This window comes from Helianthus annuus, chromosome 17 (assembly GCF_002127325.2).
Source record: "Helianthus annuus cultivar XRQ/B chromosome 17, HanXRQr2.0-SUNRISE, whole genome shotgun sequence".
In the NCBI taxonomy this organism is placed as follows: Eukaryota; Viridiplantae; Streptophyta; class Magnoliopsida; order Asterales; family Asteraceae; genus Helianthus; species Helianthus annuus.
The window spans coordinates 98810047-98829547 of record NC_035449.2 but is presented as its reverse complement, the minus strand read 5'-3'; the positions used below and the strand labels follow the sequence as shown (position 1 = coordinate 98829547).

At 38.4% G+C, this 19501-nt stretch overlaps 1 protein-coding gene across 4 annotated transcripts; it reads left to right on the top strand.

The window, feature by feature from the left end:
• Positions 1–1226: 1226 nt before the first annotated feature.
• LOC110920717 (DEAD-box ATP-dependent RNA helicase FANCM) lies at positions 1227–16319 on the top strand. 4 transcript variants are annotated; one of them, XM_022164915.2, is made up of 21 exons: positions 1227–1381; positions 1448–1700; positions 1995–2138; positions 2793–2875; positions 2957–3071; positions 3996–4087; positions 4490–4544; positions 4630–4751; positions 5166–5279; positions 5592–5785; positions 5863–5993; positions 6067–6127; positions 6225–6295; positions 6453–6502; positions 6584–7195; positions 11989–12046; positions 12180–12599; positions 14090–14476; positions 14653–14707; positions 14887–15015; positions 15730–16319. In XM_022164915.2, exons 1-21 carry the CDS (start codon positions 1352–1354, stop codon positions 16187–16189), a joined length of 3636 nt encoding a protein of 1211 aa, XP_022020607.1. In that variant the 5' UTR covers positions 1227–1351; the 3' UTR covers positions 16190–16319. The 4 variants fall into 4 exon arrangements, with proteins under 4 accessions (XP_022020607.1, XP_022020606.1, XP_035842762.1 ...); XM_022164914.2 differs by having other exon boundaries at positions 14647–14707; XM_035986869.1 differs by lacking the exons at positions 4490–4544; positions 4630–4751 and having other exon boundaries at positions 14647–14707.
• Positions 16320–19501: the final 3182 nt, after the last annotated feature.

Sequence of the window (19501 nt, the reverse complement as noted above, 5' to 3'; positions counted from 1 at the left end):
ATGTCATCTAAAGAATGTCCAGGGTCATTTATGTAAAACTTGTATTTTGTTAAGTCTTTAATGTCCACATCTGAATTTGTGGTTTAGAGAACTCCGAATTTACCTGTTACATTCAGAATGGTCTTTTCAATATGTCTAGTCCGAATTTATTGGTTATGGTTTTGTGAGTCCGAATTTAAGTTAAATTCAGATAGGTTGTATTGGACTTGTTGTCCGAATTTGTATTTGTGAATTCGGAACTCATGTGTTCCGGATTTAGTCTTGTATATATATGTGAAACGTATGCAATGACAAACAGACTTTTTGGGAAAACTTTCTGTGCAAGATATCATTCTAGAAAGAGAAACAAACCCTAGCTTGTGTGTGCTTTCATTGTGTGTGATCGTTTGCTTTCTAATATGCGAATACTTAGTGTATTCACAAATCGGTTGATTCTCTCATCTTCTACTCCTTCTATTACGAGATCTATGGAGCGATGCGAGTCACGCGGTGGTTTCCGCACATCGCGTGTGTATCGAGCGATCTGGGTTCGTGTGTATGAGGTGCGTTAGGCGGCCTTACATGCCCCTCGTGTGCTAATGCCACCTTGGATTCGTACCTCCAAGCAGATTGCCGATGATCTAAATTAGAAACTAGAAATCTTACTTTTAATAAACAATTTCAAAGAATGACACGTATTAACACCATATCATTCCTAAAATATTTGTTTTTAATCAAACTGCTTTTCTATTATCATTATTATTTTTAATCAGGTTAATAATATCATAGAATAAGGAAATTTCTTATTTTAAAATCGTTACCTTAATATTCGTGTCAAATATATTTTTAAGTTTTTTTTACTATGAGCAAGAAATACTGTATGAAACAATTACCATTGATTTAACACTGTTTTCCAGAGTTTATTAATGGAAGGAAAGGAAAAGAAACAGAAAGAAAGTAAAAATATTTTGTGTTTCAGAGTTTTATTTAAGGAAGGAAAAGAAAGAAAAATAAAACATGTCGTGTTCCCGAGTTTCATTTAAGGAAGGAAATGAAAGGAAAACTAGGCTAAAATCTTTAGTTTTTTATCCCTCCGTTTTGGAAGAAAACGAAGGAAAAGACATCTTTTTTTTTATTTTCCTTTCTCGTCCATCCCTTTATCACTTTTACTTTCTTTTCTTTTCTTTTTTTCTCGTTAAATAACTCGGGAAAGAGCGTAAGAGTCATAAAATACTTTGAATATTTTGAAAGACCTTTGCAAGTTGATACGTCCACCGTTTTGCCGCTTATATTGTCCATCAAAAAGAAAGAGGGTTTCGCTTTTCAATTGCTACACTAATCGCCTCGGCCGCCCGCCCATTACTTGTCTGAAATGGCGACTATCAGCGATGATGACGACGACGTAAGCTAATCCCCTTTCATTACTGTGTTCAATTTTTGATTTTGAACTTGCTTTTTGGTACTTCAGGGAACTGATTGGGTTGCAGTTTGTGAAGCCATCGATGCCGCTTGCGCTGAACAATCATCTGCTGCTGCGTTTTCAATGTCTGATTCACATGTCCCTAACATTAAACCCACTTCTTCTCGTCAGTCCACACTTGATGGATTCGTTGGACTCAAATCCAACAAACAGGAGCCAAAACATGATGCCCCTGATGATGATGATAGAATTAGCTGCGTTAGTATTGACCCAGAGGCTGCAAAAACCTGGATATACCCAGGTATATATATGCCTTCTGCACTGTTGTTATTGTTTATTAATTTTGAGAGACGTGGTTGTCAAGCAAATATCTTTACTTCAATAGGTAGTCAGCTAGGGCTTACCCTTTTTAGGGCTTGTTCGGATGTTTTAGCTGTCACTGCGCCTAGGTGTCACACTAGATGATGTAGGAGTAATCTTATGGAAGACAAGCGCCATTATGTTATGATAAAAGTTGCTATTATTATTTACAACAATTCTAATAAGCATTGGGGAAATTAACTTTCGAGCTTATAATCTTAATCTTTTATGGCAGAATTCCCCCCTGTCCGCGATTATCAGCTTTCTATTACGGAGAAAGCTTTATTTTCAAATACTTTGGTCGCATTGCCTACAGGATTGGGAAAAACTCATATTGCTGCTGTTGTCATGTATAATTACTTCAGATGGTTTCCTGAAGGTGATGTCGAATTCCCATTGTTATTCTATTCATTTTATATATTATTCTCTCTCTAGATAATAATATGCTTCCTTAAAACATGTTTGCAATTCTGTATCATCTGAAGCTGCGTACACTAGTTTCTCTTTATATAACGGCCAAAGTCATTGCAGCTCACAACTTCTGGCAACAATATACGATAATAGTAATTTGGTTTTTAATAGCTATAGTTGTATGTTATCCGAGACTCCAATCCATAGTTATTAAAAGCCATCGCCTCTAGCGCCTAGGCCCATTTTTCAGGCGAGGCGAGGCAGTTGCGCTTTAAGTCGAGTAAATTGCGCTTTAATTCTCCAGGTGATGGTTCAGGCGCACATTCCGGCTAGATTCCTAGATTCCGGATAGTTTCCGGCCAAATTCTCTAAATTTCGACAAGAGTCTAGCTAGATTTCTACTTTTATCTAAGGAAAACTACTTTTCTACACTAATACACTAATGTTTTTGGTTCTAAATAGATGATATACAGTTTGGCGCTTTGCGCCTTGAGTGCGCTTAGCGCCTTTAATAACTATGCTCTAATCACATAAATCCATATCTGGCATGAAGTTGACTTATCAGAACCCAACATGCATCTGTAAATCTGGATGAATGTTTAATTAGGTGTTGTAATTGCAGGAAAGATTGTATTTGCTGCTCCTTCACGTCCTCTTGTTATGCAACAAATAGAAGCATGTCATAAAACAGTGGAAATTCCACAAGTGAGCCATTTCTTCATCATACACAATTTATGTTTTCTGGTTTTTTTGTTTTATTAACAAGTTTATAACAATATGATTCAGGAGCGGGCAGTTGATTTGACAGGGCTAACAAATCCTTCAAAAAGAGCTTCCCTGTGGAAAGATAAACAAGTCTTCTTTGTGACCCCACAGGTTCTTGAAAAGGATATACAATCTGGTAAGTCTCTAGAATCCACATACACACTTACAGATGGATTTATTTTGGTTACTTTTACTTGTGTGTGTGTTTGAATTTGTAAAAAAATTCTTTCATCAAATGCCCTGATTTGAAGTCATATATATAACCTTTGTTTGCAACCCATTTACTTATGAATGGGTCTATTTCGTATGCGTTTCATCTCAAACGGGTTGAAGAAGAAAATTTAGCTATACGGGACACGGGGGACAGGTCAAGTGTTGGGGGTGAGCATGGACTACCTTGTTCGACTGAAACCATTTAATTTTTTTTAATAGTTTAATGCCGTTTGGGGTTTACATGGTTTTTTTTGGGTATTTTAATCGGTTTCCCACGTTCTCTTTGGTTTTAGGTCTTCTTTATCTAACCGGTTCAGTTATGACCTCCTGGGTATTGACCTGATTCATTACTTAACAGTTCCCATTCATTTTATTTTAGTTTCCAAAACATGAAGTGCCAAACATCTTTCTAGGTGTTAAATATAAATGTGTTTTTGGTTTGTTTTTTTCTCCGGTTGTTTATGACACACCAAAACAAATCAGCAAATTCAGCCTTTTGAAAACCAAAAACAGACGGACAGTCTTTAGCAAATTTTTTTGGCTTTTTCCGGGTTGGACGTGCAAAAGGCGTTGAGAGTCATTCAGAGTCTGTTTTAAGGCATATAACCTTTTACATCATTTCACAAATAAGAGTAGATCATTATGTCAATAATATTGTTTTTGTGATCATAACTGATACAATCATTAAGCAAAAAATTGGACAAAAAAGCATTACCTGGTCAACCCTAATCTGTTTGACCCGTCCATGGGCCACATCTACCCGCTGTTCTTTATTTGTCTAAATCGTAAATTGTGGAAATGTTGTTCTGTTTTTTTTCTTGTTTCTTATGGAGATGATACAATACAGGATCATGTCCGGTGAAACAACTAGTGTGTTTAGTGATTGACGAGGCTCACCGTGCATCTGGCAACTATTCCTACTGTGTTGTTGTTCGTGAGGTATGCATATTTAGAGTGAACTGGATTTTACTATGCATTCAGTACATCAAATGGGTGGCAATTTCGACTCATTTACTTATAAATGGGTCGATTTGGGTTATTCTTCATAACTAACCGGTTAAATTAAGATACAAAATGAAACAGTTTATATGGGATGAACGGGTCAAAGTTTGACCAAAGTGTATTTCTAATACATGAAAGTTCTTACTTTGTTTTATTATTCTAATATTGTTGAAATAACATCATTTTTGTAACCATATTTTTATTTCTTTTGAAATTCTGGCAAAAAGTGTTTGGAGTAAGAGTTACCCGTTTTGACCCGTTACTCGATGCGTTTGAGCCACCTAGTATGTCACATGTAATAAAATATGTATCACTGATTCTGAGATGCAATGCTCACAGTTGATGGCTGTTCCAGTACATTTGAGAATATTAGCTCTTACTGCAACACCGGGACGTAAGTTATCTATAAAGACTGTCACAAAGTTATCTTGTCTGGATTATACTTTGATAATAATTCACGTTTATGTGACTTTATATAGATAACCGTCAAACCGTGCAGCAAGTTATTGATAACTTGCAAATATCTCGTCTTGAGTATCGAAGTGAGAATGACCATGATGTGATGAATTATGTGCATGATAGGAAGATTGAAGTAATACAGGTACATGTCAGTCAAACTTATAGTTGCCAAAATGTGCAAGTCATGTGAGTTGATTATTATGTCAAATATGAACACAGAAATTATATTATATATGTTAAACTAAAGGGCCTTTCGCCTGGTGTAGAATTTAAGGAGTGTGAGTTTTATTAAAAAAAGGTTAGTGTATAGATAACAATCTAACTTTCTGGATAAATGAATTTAGGTTTAATGCATATAAAAATACACTTTGGACTGCTTTTGACTCGCTTTTAAGGTATTTGTTTTTGTGCGTTCACTTGTTTGACTGTTAGAGTAAAACTAAAACAAACTGACTTGTTCTATAAGTAAATGGGTTGAGACTTTGACCTTTGACCTATACGTCAAACCTTTTATTATTATTATTATTTTCAAATGCTGTTGCTACAATGGTTGTAGGTTCAGATGGGAGAAGATGCTGTTGAAGTAAATAAGCTACTATTGGATGTAATTCGTGTACATACTAAAAAGCTGGCTGACTTTGGAGTTCTTCCAAAAAGAGACCCCCAAACAGTAAGATTTCTTAGTTTGTAATTGTAGGGGCAAATAAGTGATTTGATTATACCCTTTTTCATTGGTTTTGTTGCAACTGGTATCTGACCTAAATCATCAGATAATCAAAAGCTGAATCTGTTTATGCAGACATTTATATTCTGTTCTTAAATTGTTTCATATTTAACGTCCACAAAGTGTTCTTCAGAATTATACAAGCTATTTCATTTGGTCAAATAATATTTATGAAGGGGGTTGATACGGGTCGTGTTTGATTGCATATACTTTTTAATACTCACTGTTGACAACTTGACATGCATCTTAATATGACAGCTCAGCCCAGTTGACTTTCTAAGGTCAAGGGAAAACTTTCGTCAATTTCCACCACAAGATTTGGACCCAGTTAAATATCCGGAAGTAGAAGGGAGTCTTGGAGTTCTCATCACATTATATCATATAAGGAAGCTGGTTTCTGCCCATGGTATACGACCGGCATTTGAGATGCTTGAAGAAAAATTGAAGCAGGGGTACTTTTCTCCATCTTATCATGATGTTTTACTTTTAGTTGTATAAAAACATGCTGCTAACGTTTGTCAAGCTTCAGGCATTTTGCTCGCCTTTTTAGTAGAAATGAAACCATTCACAAAGCAAAGATTATAATGCAACAAAACTTATCTCATGGTGCTCGTAGTCCGAAGTTTGTAAAGATGTTACAAGTCCTAGTTGAACACTTCAGTACGTCCCATCACCTATTTTTCTAATTATTGATATATGTCTGGAGATTCTGATAATTGTTCGGAATATGCAGAAAAACAAGATCCCCAGAAGTCGAGGGTAATCATTTTCTCACATTTTAGAGAGAGTGTAAGGTCAAGATATGCTCAAATTTATTTTAATTTCAGCAATAAACATGCTTTAGCAAGGTCATTTGTAGTTACAAAATATTTTTCTTATTTGTTTTTCCAGGGACATAATGTCATCATTAAACACCATTGGAGAATATGTTAAAGCTACAGAATTTGTTGGTCAAAATTCAGGTCAAGCAGTTATTAAAATTTTCAGTAATAAAAATAAAAAAAACATTCTAGCGATATGTTTTTGCTTGTTACATGAAGTTCACTTTTAAACATTTTTTTTTATCACATTGATGTGATGAGTATTTTGAATTTCATGTTTGATTATAAATTTGCACAGGCAAAACATCAAAGGGCCAATCACAAAAAGTTCAGCAGGCTGTTTTACAGGTAATGTTTTTTCTTTTAAACTTCTATGCGGCCTTCTTTTCGTCATATATTATATGGAAATTTTGTTTTGTCTGTTGTTAGAAATTCCGGGATGGCGGGTATAATGTTATTGTTGCGACATCAATAGCAGAAGAGGGTCTGGATATAATGGAAGTTGATCTTGTTATATGTTTTGATGCTAATATATCACCTATACGCATGATTCAACGCATGGGGAGAACTGGTAGGAAGAGTCAAGGACGAGTTGTGATCTTAGCTTGTGAAGGTATAGAGTTAAGCGGTTATAAGAGCAAGCAAGCTAAGGGTAAGGCTGTTAATAAACATATGCAGAATGCAGAAAAAAACTTCTTGTTTCACCCTAGTTTAAGGATGGTTCCTCATGTTTTCAAACCTGAAAAAAAGCTGGTGAAATTTTTGAAAATTGAAGAATTTATTCCACGTGGTAAGAAAGTGAAAGAAGATGATGCAATTGAGATGATACCCAGATATAAACTTAAACTTACAGACGTTGAGACCCATCTTCTTGAAAAGTATTTTGATCCTGCAAGACAAGATAACTGGAGACCTTCTCTTATTGCTTTTCCTCACTTTCAAGCATTTCCATCAAGAGTGCATCAAGTTGCTCATTCCGTCAGAACAACAATGCTAATTCATACAATGCAATATTTGCAAGGATTATCTTTCAATGGCCCGGTATTTTATTATTTTGTAATATTTAATATTAGCCTAAGTCAGTTTAGACTATTTGTTAATTATTATTATTATTGTCTAGGGTATTAAAGTGTAAATAGTTGTTCTTTATATTTGGATGTAATCCTTCATTATTTTCAAGTTTCAATATACTGTTTTGGTATCAGAGCATCCTTTTTTTTCTCTAACCCTAAATTTCAATTACGGCAAAAAAAAATCCAGGCTGCATCAACAGCGGTCTTTTTCTGGCTGGAAAACCAGTTCCGACTGCAACAAAGGTGTCTCTTCTCACATCGGCTGAACAACAGGAGTCCAATTTCAACAATAAGCAAGTCCAAGTTTCAACAGCAGCAGTTTTCGATTTCTACAGCAGCTTTTTTTTTAAACAGTAGCAGTCCCTAATGGCAGCAATCATCCAGTTCTCACATCAGGAGAAAACTATTCACAACTCTCACAAGTTCTCCTTCTCTCTCAAGCCTACCAACTATGGTTATTGGAGATCTATGATCGAATCCTTTCTCACATCTCATAATCTCTTTGGTTATGTTGACGGAACCATACCATGTCCCAAACAGAAAGTTACAAACGAGTCTGCAACTACCGATAATCCAAGCTACACCCCGTGGATCTGCAATGATGCTCACATCCGTATGCTGATCATCTCAACAGTTTCTGAAGATTCCTATCAGCACATTCAGGGAAAAACATCACGTGAGGTATGGTTGTCTCTTGAACGGGCTTATGCCCCTGTTACATTGTCCCATGAATTTACCCTTAAAAGTCAACTTCTGAGAATCACCATGAAAGGTGATGAAAAACCGGCAGAATATCTCAGCAGGGCTCAAGAGTACGCCACTGCCCTTGCTAACATTGGAGAACCGGTTAAAGACAAGGATCTTGTCATGCTCACTCTTACAGGACTTAGAGAGGAATACAATGGTCTCAATGCCAACTTATTAGCCCGTGTTCCTCCCGTTTCCTTCCATGAATTACATGGTCTTCTGTGTGACCATGATTATGTCTTTACAAGAATGATGACTGCTACCCCCTATGCTTTCATGGCAAATGCTCCTTCGATTCAACAATCATCATCGACTGCTGCCCCTTCGGTTCAACAACCGAATATTGATCAACTTCAACAACAACTACAAAACATTCAACTAATGGCTACTCAATTGGGTTATCAACTAAACCCCATTCAATCCCCACGCCCTCAAGCTTACTTTGGTTCTCAGTCCTTCAATAACAATCGAGGCGGTCGTGGATCTCGTGGATCTTCTCGTGGCAACTCACGTGGTGGTTTTAACAACCGCCCTCGGGATAGCAGTGGCACACGACAGTTTTCTTGGGCTTCCACCCAAAACACTGTTTATGGTCATTGCAACAGGTGTGGTATAGGACATTTACCATCTCAATGTCCAACTCAATCGAACCAGTCTCAACCTGCTCCACAGGCCAACTTTACAACACGCTCAGAGGTTGGCCCATCTTCTGGACCTACTTGGAAGCCCGACACTGGTGCAACTCATCATGCCACTCCAGACCTGGCTAGCATGGATAGCTCTGAGGCCTATGATGGTAATGATTCTTTACTTGTTGGTAACGGTAACTCAGTACCCATTTTTCACATTGGTTCATCCAAAATTTACTCACCAGACAAAACCTTTACCCTATCTGATATCCTTCATGTTCCTCAACTAAAACAAAATCTTTTATCTGTTCAAAAATTTTGTCTTGACAACAATGTTTTCTTTGAATTTCACTCTTCTTATTTTGTTGTGAAGGACGAGTCTACACGCACTACCCTCCTTTCGGGCCCCACAACTCAAGTCTTTGCCCAAGGTTGCTTTCACTGCCGTCAAAGCCTCTTCAAACATTTCGACCTCTTACCAATCTTTGTCGCAACCTTGGCATTATCCATCGACGGTCTTGTCCTCACACCAGTGAGCAAAATGGATTTGTTGAACGTCGTCATCGTCATGTTGTGGAAACTGGACTCACCCTCTTGGCTCAATCCAGTCTTCCTCAACGCTTATGGAACTTTGCTTTTGAAACAACTGTATACCTCATAAATCGCCTCCCCTCTCGTGTTTCATCTAACAAATCTCCCTTTGAACATGTCTTCAAACGAAAACCGGATTACTCATTCTTAAGAGTCTTTGGATGTAAGTCTTTTCCTTACCTTCGTCCGTACAATCGTCACGAAATTGAATTCCGGTCTACTCCTTGTGTTTTCCTAGGCTACAGTCCTACTCACCATGGTTATCGCTGCCTTGACCCTTCCACTGATCGGATCTACATTGCTCGGCATGTTCGCTTCAACGAACATGTTTTTCCCTATAAGCCTTCACCAACACCACCATCACCCTCTACCCCTCCTTACATCTCTATTTTTCCTGACCCACCACCCGGCTTTCCACCCGAACCACCACAATCACCAACCCACCCATCACCACCTCCTCAATCTCCTCCACAATCTCCACCCCCATCACCTACTCCGTCCGCTAATACCAACATACCATCACCACCCCCACCCCCACCCCCACCACCACCTCCTCGGCCTCGACCATCAAACCTGCGTCCTAATCCTAAACAACCAGATCGATACAAACCCGCTCGATACAACCCCGCTGCCTACACTGCCACCACCTCCACATCTCCTCCCATTGAACCAACTAGCTTTACCGTTGCTAACAAGTCTTTAGAATGGCGCCAAGCAATGGCCGAAGAGCTATCTGCGCTTCATAGGAATGGCACGTGGACATTTGTGCCCCCTGTTTCCAATGCTAATGTTGTTGATTGTAAATGGGTTTACAGGTTAAAGACTGATGAACATGGAAAGATTACCAGGCACAAAGCCCGACTCGTGGCAAAAGGTTTCAATCAACAGCATGGCGTGGACTATCATGAGACCTTTAGTCCGGTCGTTAAGCCTGCCACTATTCGTACCGTCCTATCTCTAGCTGTCAGCAACAAATGGCCTCTCCGACAGTTAGACATTCAAACGGCCTTTCTCCATGGAGATCTTGAGGAAACGGTGTACATGCGCCAACCTCCAGGCTTTATTGATCAAACCAAACCTGATCACATCTGCTTGTTGCACAAGTCATTGTATGGCCTCAAACAGGCTCCTCGTGCCTGGTTCACAAAGTTGTCTACTTCACTTCATCAGTTGGGATTTTATGGGTCCAAAACAGATCCCTCACTTTTTATACGGAACTCCTCGGGCTGCCTTGTCTATCTTCTAGTTTATGTGGATGACATTATCATCACCGGCAACAACTCCACTGTTGTTGCATCAATCATTCAGCAACTCAACTCTCTTTTTGCACTTAAGGATATGGGTCAATTACATTATTTTTTGGGGGTCGAAGTTGTTCACAAAGGTTCTGACTTGGTTCTTTCCCAAAGGAAATACGTATGTGAGATATTACACCGTGCTGGTCTTGCTGATTGCAAGGCGATATCAACTCCCATGAGCACCTCTCATGTGTTGTTACCCGATGATAGTCCCTTACTCGATGATCCCTCTCGCTATAGGCAGACAGTTGGAGCTCTTCAGTACGCTACGCTTTCTCGCCCAGACATTGCATTTGCAGTTAATAAAGTCTGCCAGTTCATGCATGCTCCTACTGAGAACCACTGGGCCGGTGTCAAGCGCATCCTACGTTATCTTAAGGGCACTATCGATTTGGGATTATGGATTCGACATAATACGGGCTATCACCTTCAAGCCTTTTCGGACTCTAATTGGAACTCCAATCTTCATGCATTCTCGGACTCTGACTGGGCTGGTTGCCCAGTCGATCGTCGATCCACGGGGGGATTTGCTATCTATTTAGGCTCGAATCTCATTTCTTGGTCTGCTCGCAAACAGAAAACTGTATCTCGATCCTCCACAGAGTCCGAGTACAAGGCTATTGCAGACACTGTTGCTGAATTGATTTGGTTGAAGTCCTTGCTTCGGGAACTTGGATTGGATAGCATGGCGCCTACACTTTGGTGTGATAATCTTGGCGCTACATACCTCACGGCTAATCCAGTATTTCACGTTCGTACCAAGCATGTTGAAGTTGACTACCACTTTGTTCGTGAACAAGTAACTCAAGGAAAGTTAAATGTCAAGTTCATCTCTACTGACGATCAAATCGCTGATATCTTTACAAAGCCCTTGTCATCCCAGAAGTTTGAGTTTTTGCGTTCCAAGTTGCAGATTGCTAACCGCCCTGAACTTGCGGGGGAATATTAGCCTAAGTCAGTTTAGACTATTTGTTAATTATTATTATTGTCTAGGGTATTAAAGTGTAAATAGTTGTTCTTTATATTTGGATGTAATGTAATCCTTCATTATTTTCAAGTTTCAATATACGATACCAATTCTGTTTTTTAATATCATTGATGTCAATTTGACATGTTTAACCCATTTCAATTTTATATAAATATAAATAAATGGGTTGAATTTGCCACCTGTATTTTTGGCAATACTATAGGTGGCAGAAAGGGTTGGTCAGGCAATTGGGTAATGGGCTGAGTTTATGGATGGGTCAAAACGGGTTACCTTTACTTGCTGACAATCCTTTGTGATTTTATTTTTTTAATTTCATAAATAGGTGATCCATCAAATCTGATTACAGAAACAAGAAACAAAAACGATCTTTTTCTTTTTCGAGTAAAGTGGTTTGGAGGTTTCATACACTAAATAACGATCTTTTTCTTTTTTGAGTAAAGCGGTTTAGGAGGTTTCAAAGAGTTGAGCGTAGGGCAACCTTAACTTGTGTTGCTTGCTTTTACTTCAGGATGAAGAGACTTTAAAAGAGTGCTTCAAAGATGAAACTGTCGATCATCACACAAGAGGTAAAAAAGGCTCGAGAATATCTGATTTGCGAAGAAGAAGTACCCTTTTAAATATGTACCTTCTAAAAGATACATTCAGTCTTTAAATAAATAGTGTTTTATGTTTTTCTTATCTTCTTTAACAATGTTGCAGAAGATGAAGAAACAGAAACTGGCACATTGGACATATCAAAATCCGAGAAACACCATTCCTTCTTGTTTGGGTCCGATTTTACAGCTGTTGATTCAAACGGAAATATATTGATTCTCTCTGTACCGCTTTTCCCAGTAAAATTGTTTTCTCCAACTAAAAGTTCAATTCCCCAGAATAAGTCTGGTCATTCAAGCGCTGTTGTACATGAAGAGCATCCAGAGATAGCATTGGATGTAAATGAAGAATCTTTTAATGATTTGCAAGAAGACAAAGTAGATGGAGATGATTCAGAGTTATTAAAAAGAGAAGTTAGTGGCACAGTGATTCCTAATGTTGTAGATGAAGCTGGTGATCTCAGTCCTCGACTAACTAATCTATTGATGAATGGTGTCGTTCCCGAGTCCCCAGCACATAATAAATGTCAGTGTTTTTTCTCTTGTTTTTATATTTTACATCAATTACCAACATAATACTATGTCTCAGTTTCTGATTCTACCAATTAACTACACAAATTCTCTAAAATAGCAACACTTAATTTGTTGCATAAATAGCAACATTTTACACTTTAGCAGGTCAATTTTGTCTTTTTATCTGATTTTGATATAACGCCCTGCTTGCAATATGCACATATAATGTATATATGTGTCGGCCCTTGGGGGGCAAAAGTGAAAGTGCACTAATTTTAACGTTATTTTACTAATTTCGTGAAAATAACGTTAAAAGCGGGGGACGGTTAATCATGTGGTGGCGTTGATAGCCGAAAGACAAGGGGGTACATACACTAATCGGCCTTTGTCTCGATTGCTGAGTGTTATGTGTCTTAGGTCCAAGGCTTGATGCAAAACTACTACCGACCCGGGGGTCTCACCGGAAGCAGCCTCTCTATTCCTACGGGTAGAGGTAAGGTTGTCTACATCTTACCCTCCTCAGACCCTACCTTATCTTTGCTATAGGTGGAATTTACCGAGTATGAGGATGATGATCTGATTTTGATATAATATTCAACTATTTTTGTAATCATAATACTTTTTTTTTTAATTTCATCAAAGTAAATATTTTTTACCGGAAAATAAAACCATCAAACAACAAAGGACGAAACTGTCCCCTCTTAAATTGTAAGGTTGTTTGCTATTTTTTTGAATAACTAAATGTTTGTTTCGATTTAAGTGAGTTTTCGTAATTGGTTAATATTATCAGGAACTGGTGCATACTATCATGCTATTTTATGCTAGAAGCTCTCTTTTTACTGTAATGACTATAGTAAAATTGGCACGTATCATTGCTTGGGTTGACCCACACCCACACCCACACCCACACCCACTTCCTTTTCTCAACCTTTTGATTTCCAAAAATAATGAAAAAGCTTATTAGAATAGTGATTTAATTTATTTTGATAAATTAATACAGCAAGTTGTGGACACTAGGGTGTCAATAAAATGTATTCCAGTTTGGCTTGTTTTCACATTAGTGGGTTCAATTTGTCTCCTCCACTATATACCTGTTATTACTGCTACAATGATACTGTTGATCATTATCATACAAAGTGGTAATTTTGATCCACTCATGAGTTGGTGAAACGGGCTGTGTTTATAATATTAAAGGGTTGGTTGATTGAAATAAAAATATTGAATTGAAATGGAAATGGTTCTAATGGGTCAAACTACCCACGGTTCATTTTAGGGGCGTTAACCGGGCCGTGTTCGCGGGTTGACGGATCCAACCCGACCCGGACCCGAAAATCGTGTCAGACACATGAACCTGAATACGACACAAATATTCACGGGTTGATCCGAGCACTTAGTATTTTAAATTTAAAATTCTTACAACAAAAAATACAAATGTATATTAAAAATTTACATTATAATTATTTCTTCATAATTAACAATCTTGAAAGTTGTTTCCATATGCAGGCACATCAAATAAAGAAAAAGGTTTCTATACGACTCCAGATGTTGATAATAACTCCATAGCGTTGGTTGAAAGCAAGAATGATGAGGTAGTTAAGGAAAGTACCCCAAATAAAGAAGTAGGAATTCCACAATTTAATTTACTGAAAGAAGAGCTTGCTTCTGGTTCCAAGCTTGTGGGAGAAGTCAAAACACCTATGACAAACTTGTCTAACAGTAAAGATTGGCTTTTGAGTTCTGGTGAAAAATCAGTTAGTCAACCGAAGAAAAAGCTGAAAAGGTTGAGAAAGGTTTGCGATGTCAAAAGCGGGAAAGAAGAAACTGTAAGCCATTCATCGGTAGTATCTGGTAGTAGATCTTTTGCTCTGTTGGATCGTGCTTTTGATAGAGGTAAGTTGAAAATTTTTACGGTTTTAATTTCGGAGCTTGTATTATACACGGCGTGTTTGGTTTTAGGGAGAAGTGATTATGATTGTCTGATTAACTGATTCCTATTTTCAGTCGAGTATAATCACTTTCAAAACGCACGCCCCAACAGATTTATTGTATGATTTATTTAGTGCCAGGTGGTAGGAAGCCGTTAAACAGCAATGCCCGGGTTTTTATCGATGACGAAGCTGAGTAAGTTTATATGTTTAAATCAATAATGTTAACTTTTCTATTTCTTGGCATTTTGGTTTCTGTGAAAGTTGTTTTTATTTTTCTTGATCATATAGCCAGCCTATTAGATGGACAACTCGTCTATATTAGAGTGTTTGAAAATTTTATTAATGTTGAAAATTTGTTTGATAAAATCTCAGGGCATCTTCAGAAGAAGCTTCGGATGATGATGAAGGGGAAGATTCTTATGGTGGTAGTTTCATAGATGACAGAATAAACCCTACAACACAGGCGGAATCAACTCAATTCGACATGATGGCTGTATATAGGTCCATTTCTAAAACTTCCCTCTTTTCAAAATTAATCATGGTCATAGTAATATTAAAAAGAATTGATGCTTTTTTTTTTTTTTTGTTAATCGATGAATTTTGTTGACATGCTTCTAAAGCAACACAGTATTACCGGCCAAGTTTCAAAATTGTTCCATCTGCCCTAACATTTATTTTAGAAATTTAAAATAGGGATAATTTCATGTATCTTCTTCAAAACTTGTTATAGTATCATATATACCCAACAAAAGGTCATAATATAAAATATACTCATTTTGAAAATCTATAACCTTTATGCCCTTTCCTGAAAACATGTACTAGGATTTGAGAGTTTAGACTAGACTATCCATTGTGGACGTTAAGCACATGCCACCCTACCTTGTTAAACCACCAAGCACTGTACAGAGGGCGTTACCCCCTCAACGCCTGTGAGATGGGGTCCACATGTGCATCAACCAGTCACATTTTTTTTTTTTTTGTTTTTTTAGTTAGACCACAACATGGTAGTTAAAGGGTGGGCTAGTTAAAGCCCATTGTCTATGTGGCAAGGTGTTACACACTTTTTAGTTAAACCACAACATATAGCCTAAGGAGAAAGAGAAGAAATACGATGGTCATATTTAAATTTGTTTATAAGAAAACGGGCATGTACAATCTTGGATCAAAGTTGGCTATGAATTGACATTCTTAGTTTGTGGTATGTTTTTATGGCAGACGGTCGTTACTCACTCAATCACCAATAGTAGATTCCAGTCCTTACAGCATGACTCCAGCTGATGCTGGGAGTGCAGCGGGGACAACAAATCCATCTGTTGGGGATTCAACATCTGCTGCCCATCTGAATGCCAAAAGGTTATCTTCAGATACTGTGGTAATTCCCAGCACGGTGGCTGATGACACTAAAAGGCGAAAGTTGAGTTTTTCCCAAGGTGGGTGTGGGCCCCTTCCGGTTCGTAACTTAGAGAAGGAAATCTTTTTAAACCCGGAAGCTGCTGCTGCTGGTAAGGAAATGACATTGCAGGTGGATGAATTGGATGATGACTTCTTTCAGGGAATTGATCTTGATGCATTGGAAGAACAAGCTTCCGAACTAGTGAGATCTAAATCAAACATGTCGAAGAAAATCCAAGAACTGGATTTTCTGGATTCTCCATCATTTGATCTAGGAATTTGATGGTATTTGATATTGATTTTTGTAGATATTTAAATGTGTAATTATTATAGTGTTGATACAAGATTTGTTGTATAAATGATAGTTACAGCAGTTGCGTTTTATATAAGAAAAAATTGAGACATAAATAAAATAGTAAGCCTTGGTGGCTTGAGAATGGGATTGGTTTTGAGGTTGCTGGTTGTGTAAAGGCTTGGCCTCCTTCGTTGTATTATGCAAAGGAATTTATGGAGGCCTAAGAATTCGTTAGGTCAATAACTAAACAAAGGAAAACCGGAACTTTGGATCATAGACAGACACAACCATTGCCAAAGTTTCTTTCTCCATCCTTCACTTCTCTCTCACTTTTCCTACTACGCTACTCTCGACTCAAGTATATATCTTTAGCTACATAATTATTGTTATTTATCACAAACGAGGTCTTTAAAATTCTTAAACTAAGAAAACACTCAATTTATGATTTTTTTTTGAAACGTGAACTTCATTAGAGACACTCCAACCTGAAAACCGGGCCGGACTACAAAAACAACAAAACTACATATTTACAAATTTACACCAATCACCCCAAACTAACAAACCTTTCTTGTATCTATGCTTATACCAAAGGAAGCTAACCGCCCTAACATCGCTAAATATCTCTTCCACACTGCTTCTTTTACCATTGAACCGAAGAGTATTCCTGGCCTTCCATAACAATCAACAAGCTGTATAGACGATCCCTTGCAACGCCTTTCTCTCCGACTCCTTTCTCGAACCGGTGTTGTGAATCTCAATCAAATCTCTAAACGAAAAAATAAAGAATTTAAACACCCGACACCAAAGACTTATTTTCTCCCAAAGACTTAACGCAAACGGACATGCAGAGAATAAATGAGCAACCGAGTCCGATCCCGAATTGCAGAAACAACAATCAGTGTCCGCCACCACCACAACTCTTATTGCTAAGGCATCCACCGTAGGAATCCGATCCAATTCCGCTCGCCAAATAAAAAATGTTGCATTTTAACGGAACCCAACTGCACCATTCCAGAGCATATCGGCTGCTGAAATCCTTCTTTTCGACAATGAGCTTCTTAACAGCAGCAACGGAGAAGGAAGCACAGCCCCTACCCAGCCAAACCCACCTGTCGGCCCGGGACGAACAACTAACCGAACCCAACGCCAGGGAAAGATCATTCCATTCCTTCCATTCAGAATCCGCCTCCAAGTTATGCCTCCATAACCACAAGCCGTCCCCGTCAATTCTATCACGGACACTACAATTTTTCACCAACTCTAAGCGAAAAAGGGCAGGGAATTTATCTTTAAGGGGAACATCGAACAGCCAAGGGTCTAGCCAAAATAAAATGTTTTCACCGGAACCCACCACTCCTCGAAAAAAGTTCCGAATAGGAATATTGTCCACCACCGGCCTTTTTAACACTGAAACAATATTACACCAAACTCATCCGAAAGTTTTTCTCCCTGGAAAGAAATCCCAAGTAGACCCACCCGAATGAATGGCACTAACCACTTTAACCCACAGAATATCCTTCTCCGTTTTAAACCTCCAAGCCCACTTAGAAAGCAAAGCTAAATTAACCTCCTTAAGGTTATGTAAGCCAAGACCTCCCATCAGGCGAGGCAATCCTATCCCAAGCAACCCTATGAAGCTTTTTCTCACTAGACGCCCCCCCCCCCCAGAAACTTTCTGATAATGCTTTCCAAATCTTCCACCACTTTAGCAGGAGCACGATATAACGAAAAAAATACGATGGGAGACTCTCAAGAACAAACCGAATCAGCGTGACTCTGCCACCTATGGAAAGTAAGGAGGATTTCCACAGAGACAACCGCTTTTCAAAAATGTCGTACACCGATCTCCAATTATTAACCCGATTCATATTCGCCCCAATCGTCAAACCCAGATACTTGAATGGAAACACTTCCGCTTTACACCCAACCAACACATCCATATCCTCAATCTCACCATTGTTCACACCAAGCCCGAAAATATTAGATTTACCGAAATTTATGTGGAGGCCCGAGCATGCGTGGAAACATTTCAGAATTATAACCACATTAAGAATGATATCCCTATCCCACTCCCCAAGGATAATAACATCATCAGCAAAGAACAAATGAGAAATAGAAGGATCGTCATGAGGAAGATCAACACCCCTAACAATGCCCAAATCACAAGCCTTTGAAATCATACACGAAAGAGATTCCATAACAATAACAAAGAGGAAGGGAGAAATCGAGTCTCCTTGCCGCATACCTTTATGGCACTTGAACTCGAAGGTAGGGGCGCCATTAACTAACACCGACGCTCTAGCCGATGAAATAATGCCTTTGATCCACGAGGACCACCTATTGGAAAAACCCATTTGAGAAAGAATATCCACCACAAAGTTCCAGTTGATGTTATCGTAAGCCTTTTCGAAATCAATTTTAAATAAAAAAACATTCCTCTTTGCCTTTTTAACCCAATTCTGGATTTCGTTAACGATTAACGGGCCATCCAAAATATATCTACCACCAATGAAGGCGGATTGGGTCGGGAGATGATGGAGTCCAACACCGTCCTAAGTCTGTTATCCAAGATCTTCGAGATGACTTTGTTGATAATACCGACAAGGCTAATAGGACGATAATCTTTCAAACCAATCGGATCTTTGACTTTCGGAATTAAAGCAACGAACGAAGAACCACAGTCCGTATTAATAGCCCCAGTCTCGTAAAACTCAGTCAAAATCTTACAGAAATCATCCTCGAGATAAGACCAATAATGCTTAACAAAATGAAAATTGATACCGTCGGGGCCCGGAGCTCTATCATCACCACATTTGAAAACAACACATTTAATCTCCTGCCGCGTGAACTAGGCCTCCAACTCCTGAGCTTCAGCCTCCGAAATACGTTTAATACCCGGGCAATTAAAACGCGACCGAACCTCACAAGATTCAACAAATTTATCTCTAAAGAATCTGAAAATTTCCTTCTTCGCCAACGAAGGCTTTGACACCCAAGCACCATCAATATTCAGCCCATGAATAACGTTCGACGCTTTCCTACAATTAATCATTGAGTGGAAAAACTTCGAATTCTCGTCACCGTCCTTGGCCCACCTGATCCTAGACCTTTGTTTCAAGTCTCTGTTTTTTCCTTTCTTCTTCTTCTTTTAAAATCTTTTTACTTTCCAAGAGAATCCATTCCTCTTCCTCAGTTAGATCCCTCACATCCAAAATAGCTTCAACATTTTCAAGATCAGACATAGCCGACGACACAACTTTGGAGCTCTTAAGAAGCATGTCATCCCTCCACTCCTTCAAT

Bases quoted from the DNA above. Each gene is read 5' to 3' on its own strand.
- LOC110920717 (XM_022164914.2), top strand. From the start codon at position 1,352: ATGGCGACTATCAGCGATGATGACGACGAC. The intron at 3,072-3,995 runs GTAAGTCTCTAG...GATACAATACAG, and splicing joins TGAAAAGGATATACAATCTG to GATCATGTCCGGTGAAACAA. The intron at 7,196-11,988 runs GTATTTTATTAT...CTTTTACTTCAG, and splicing joins GATTATCTTTCAATGGCCCG to GATGAAGAGACTTTAAAAGA.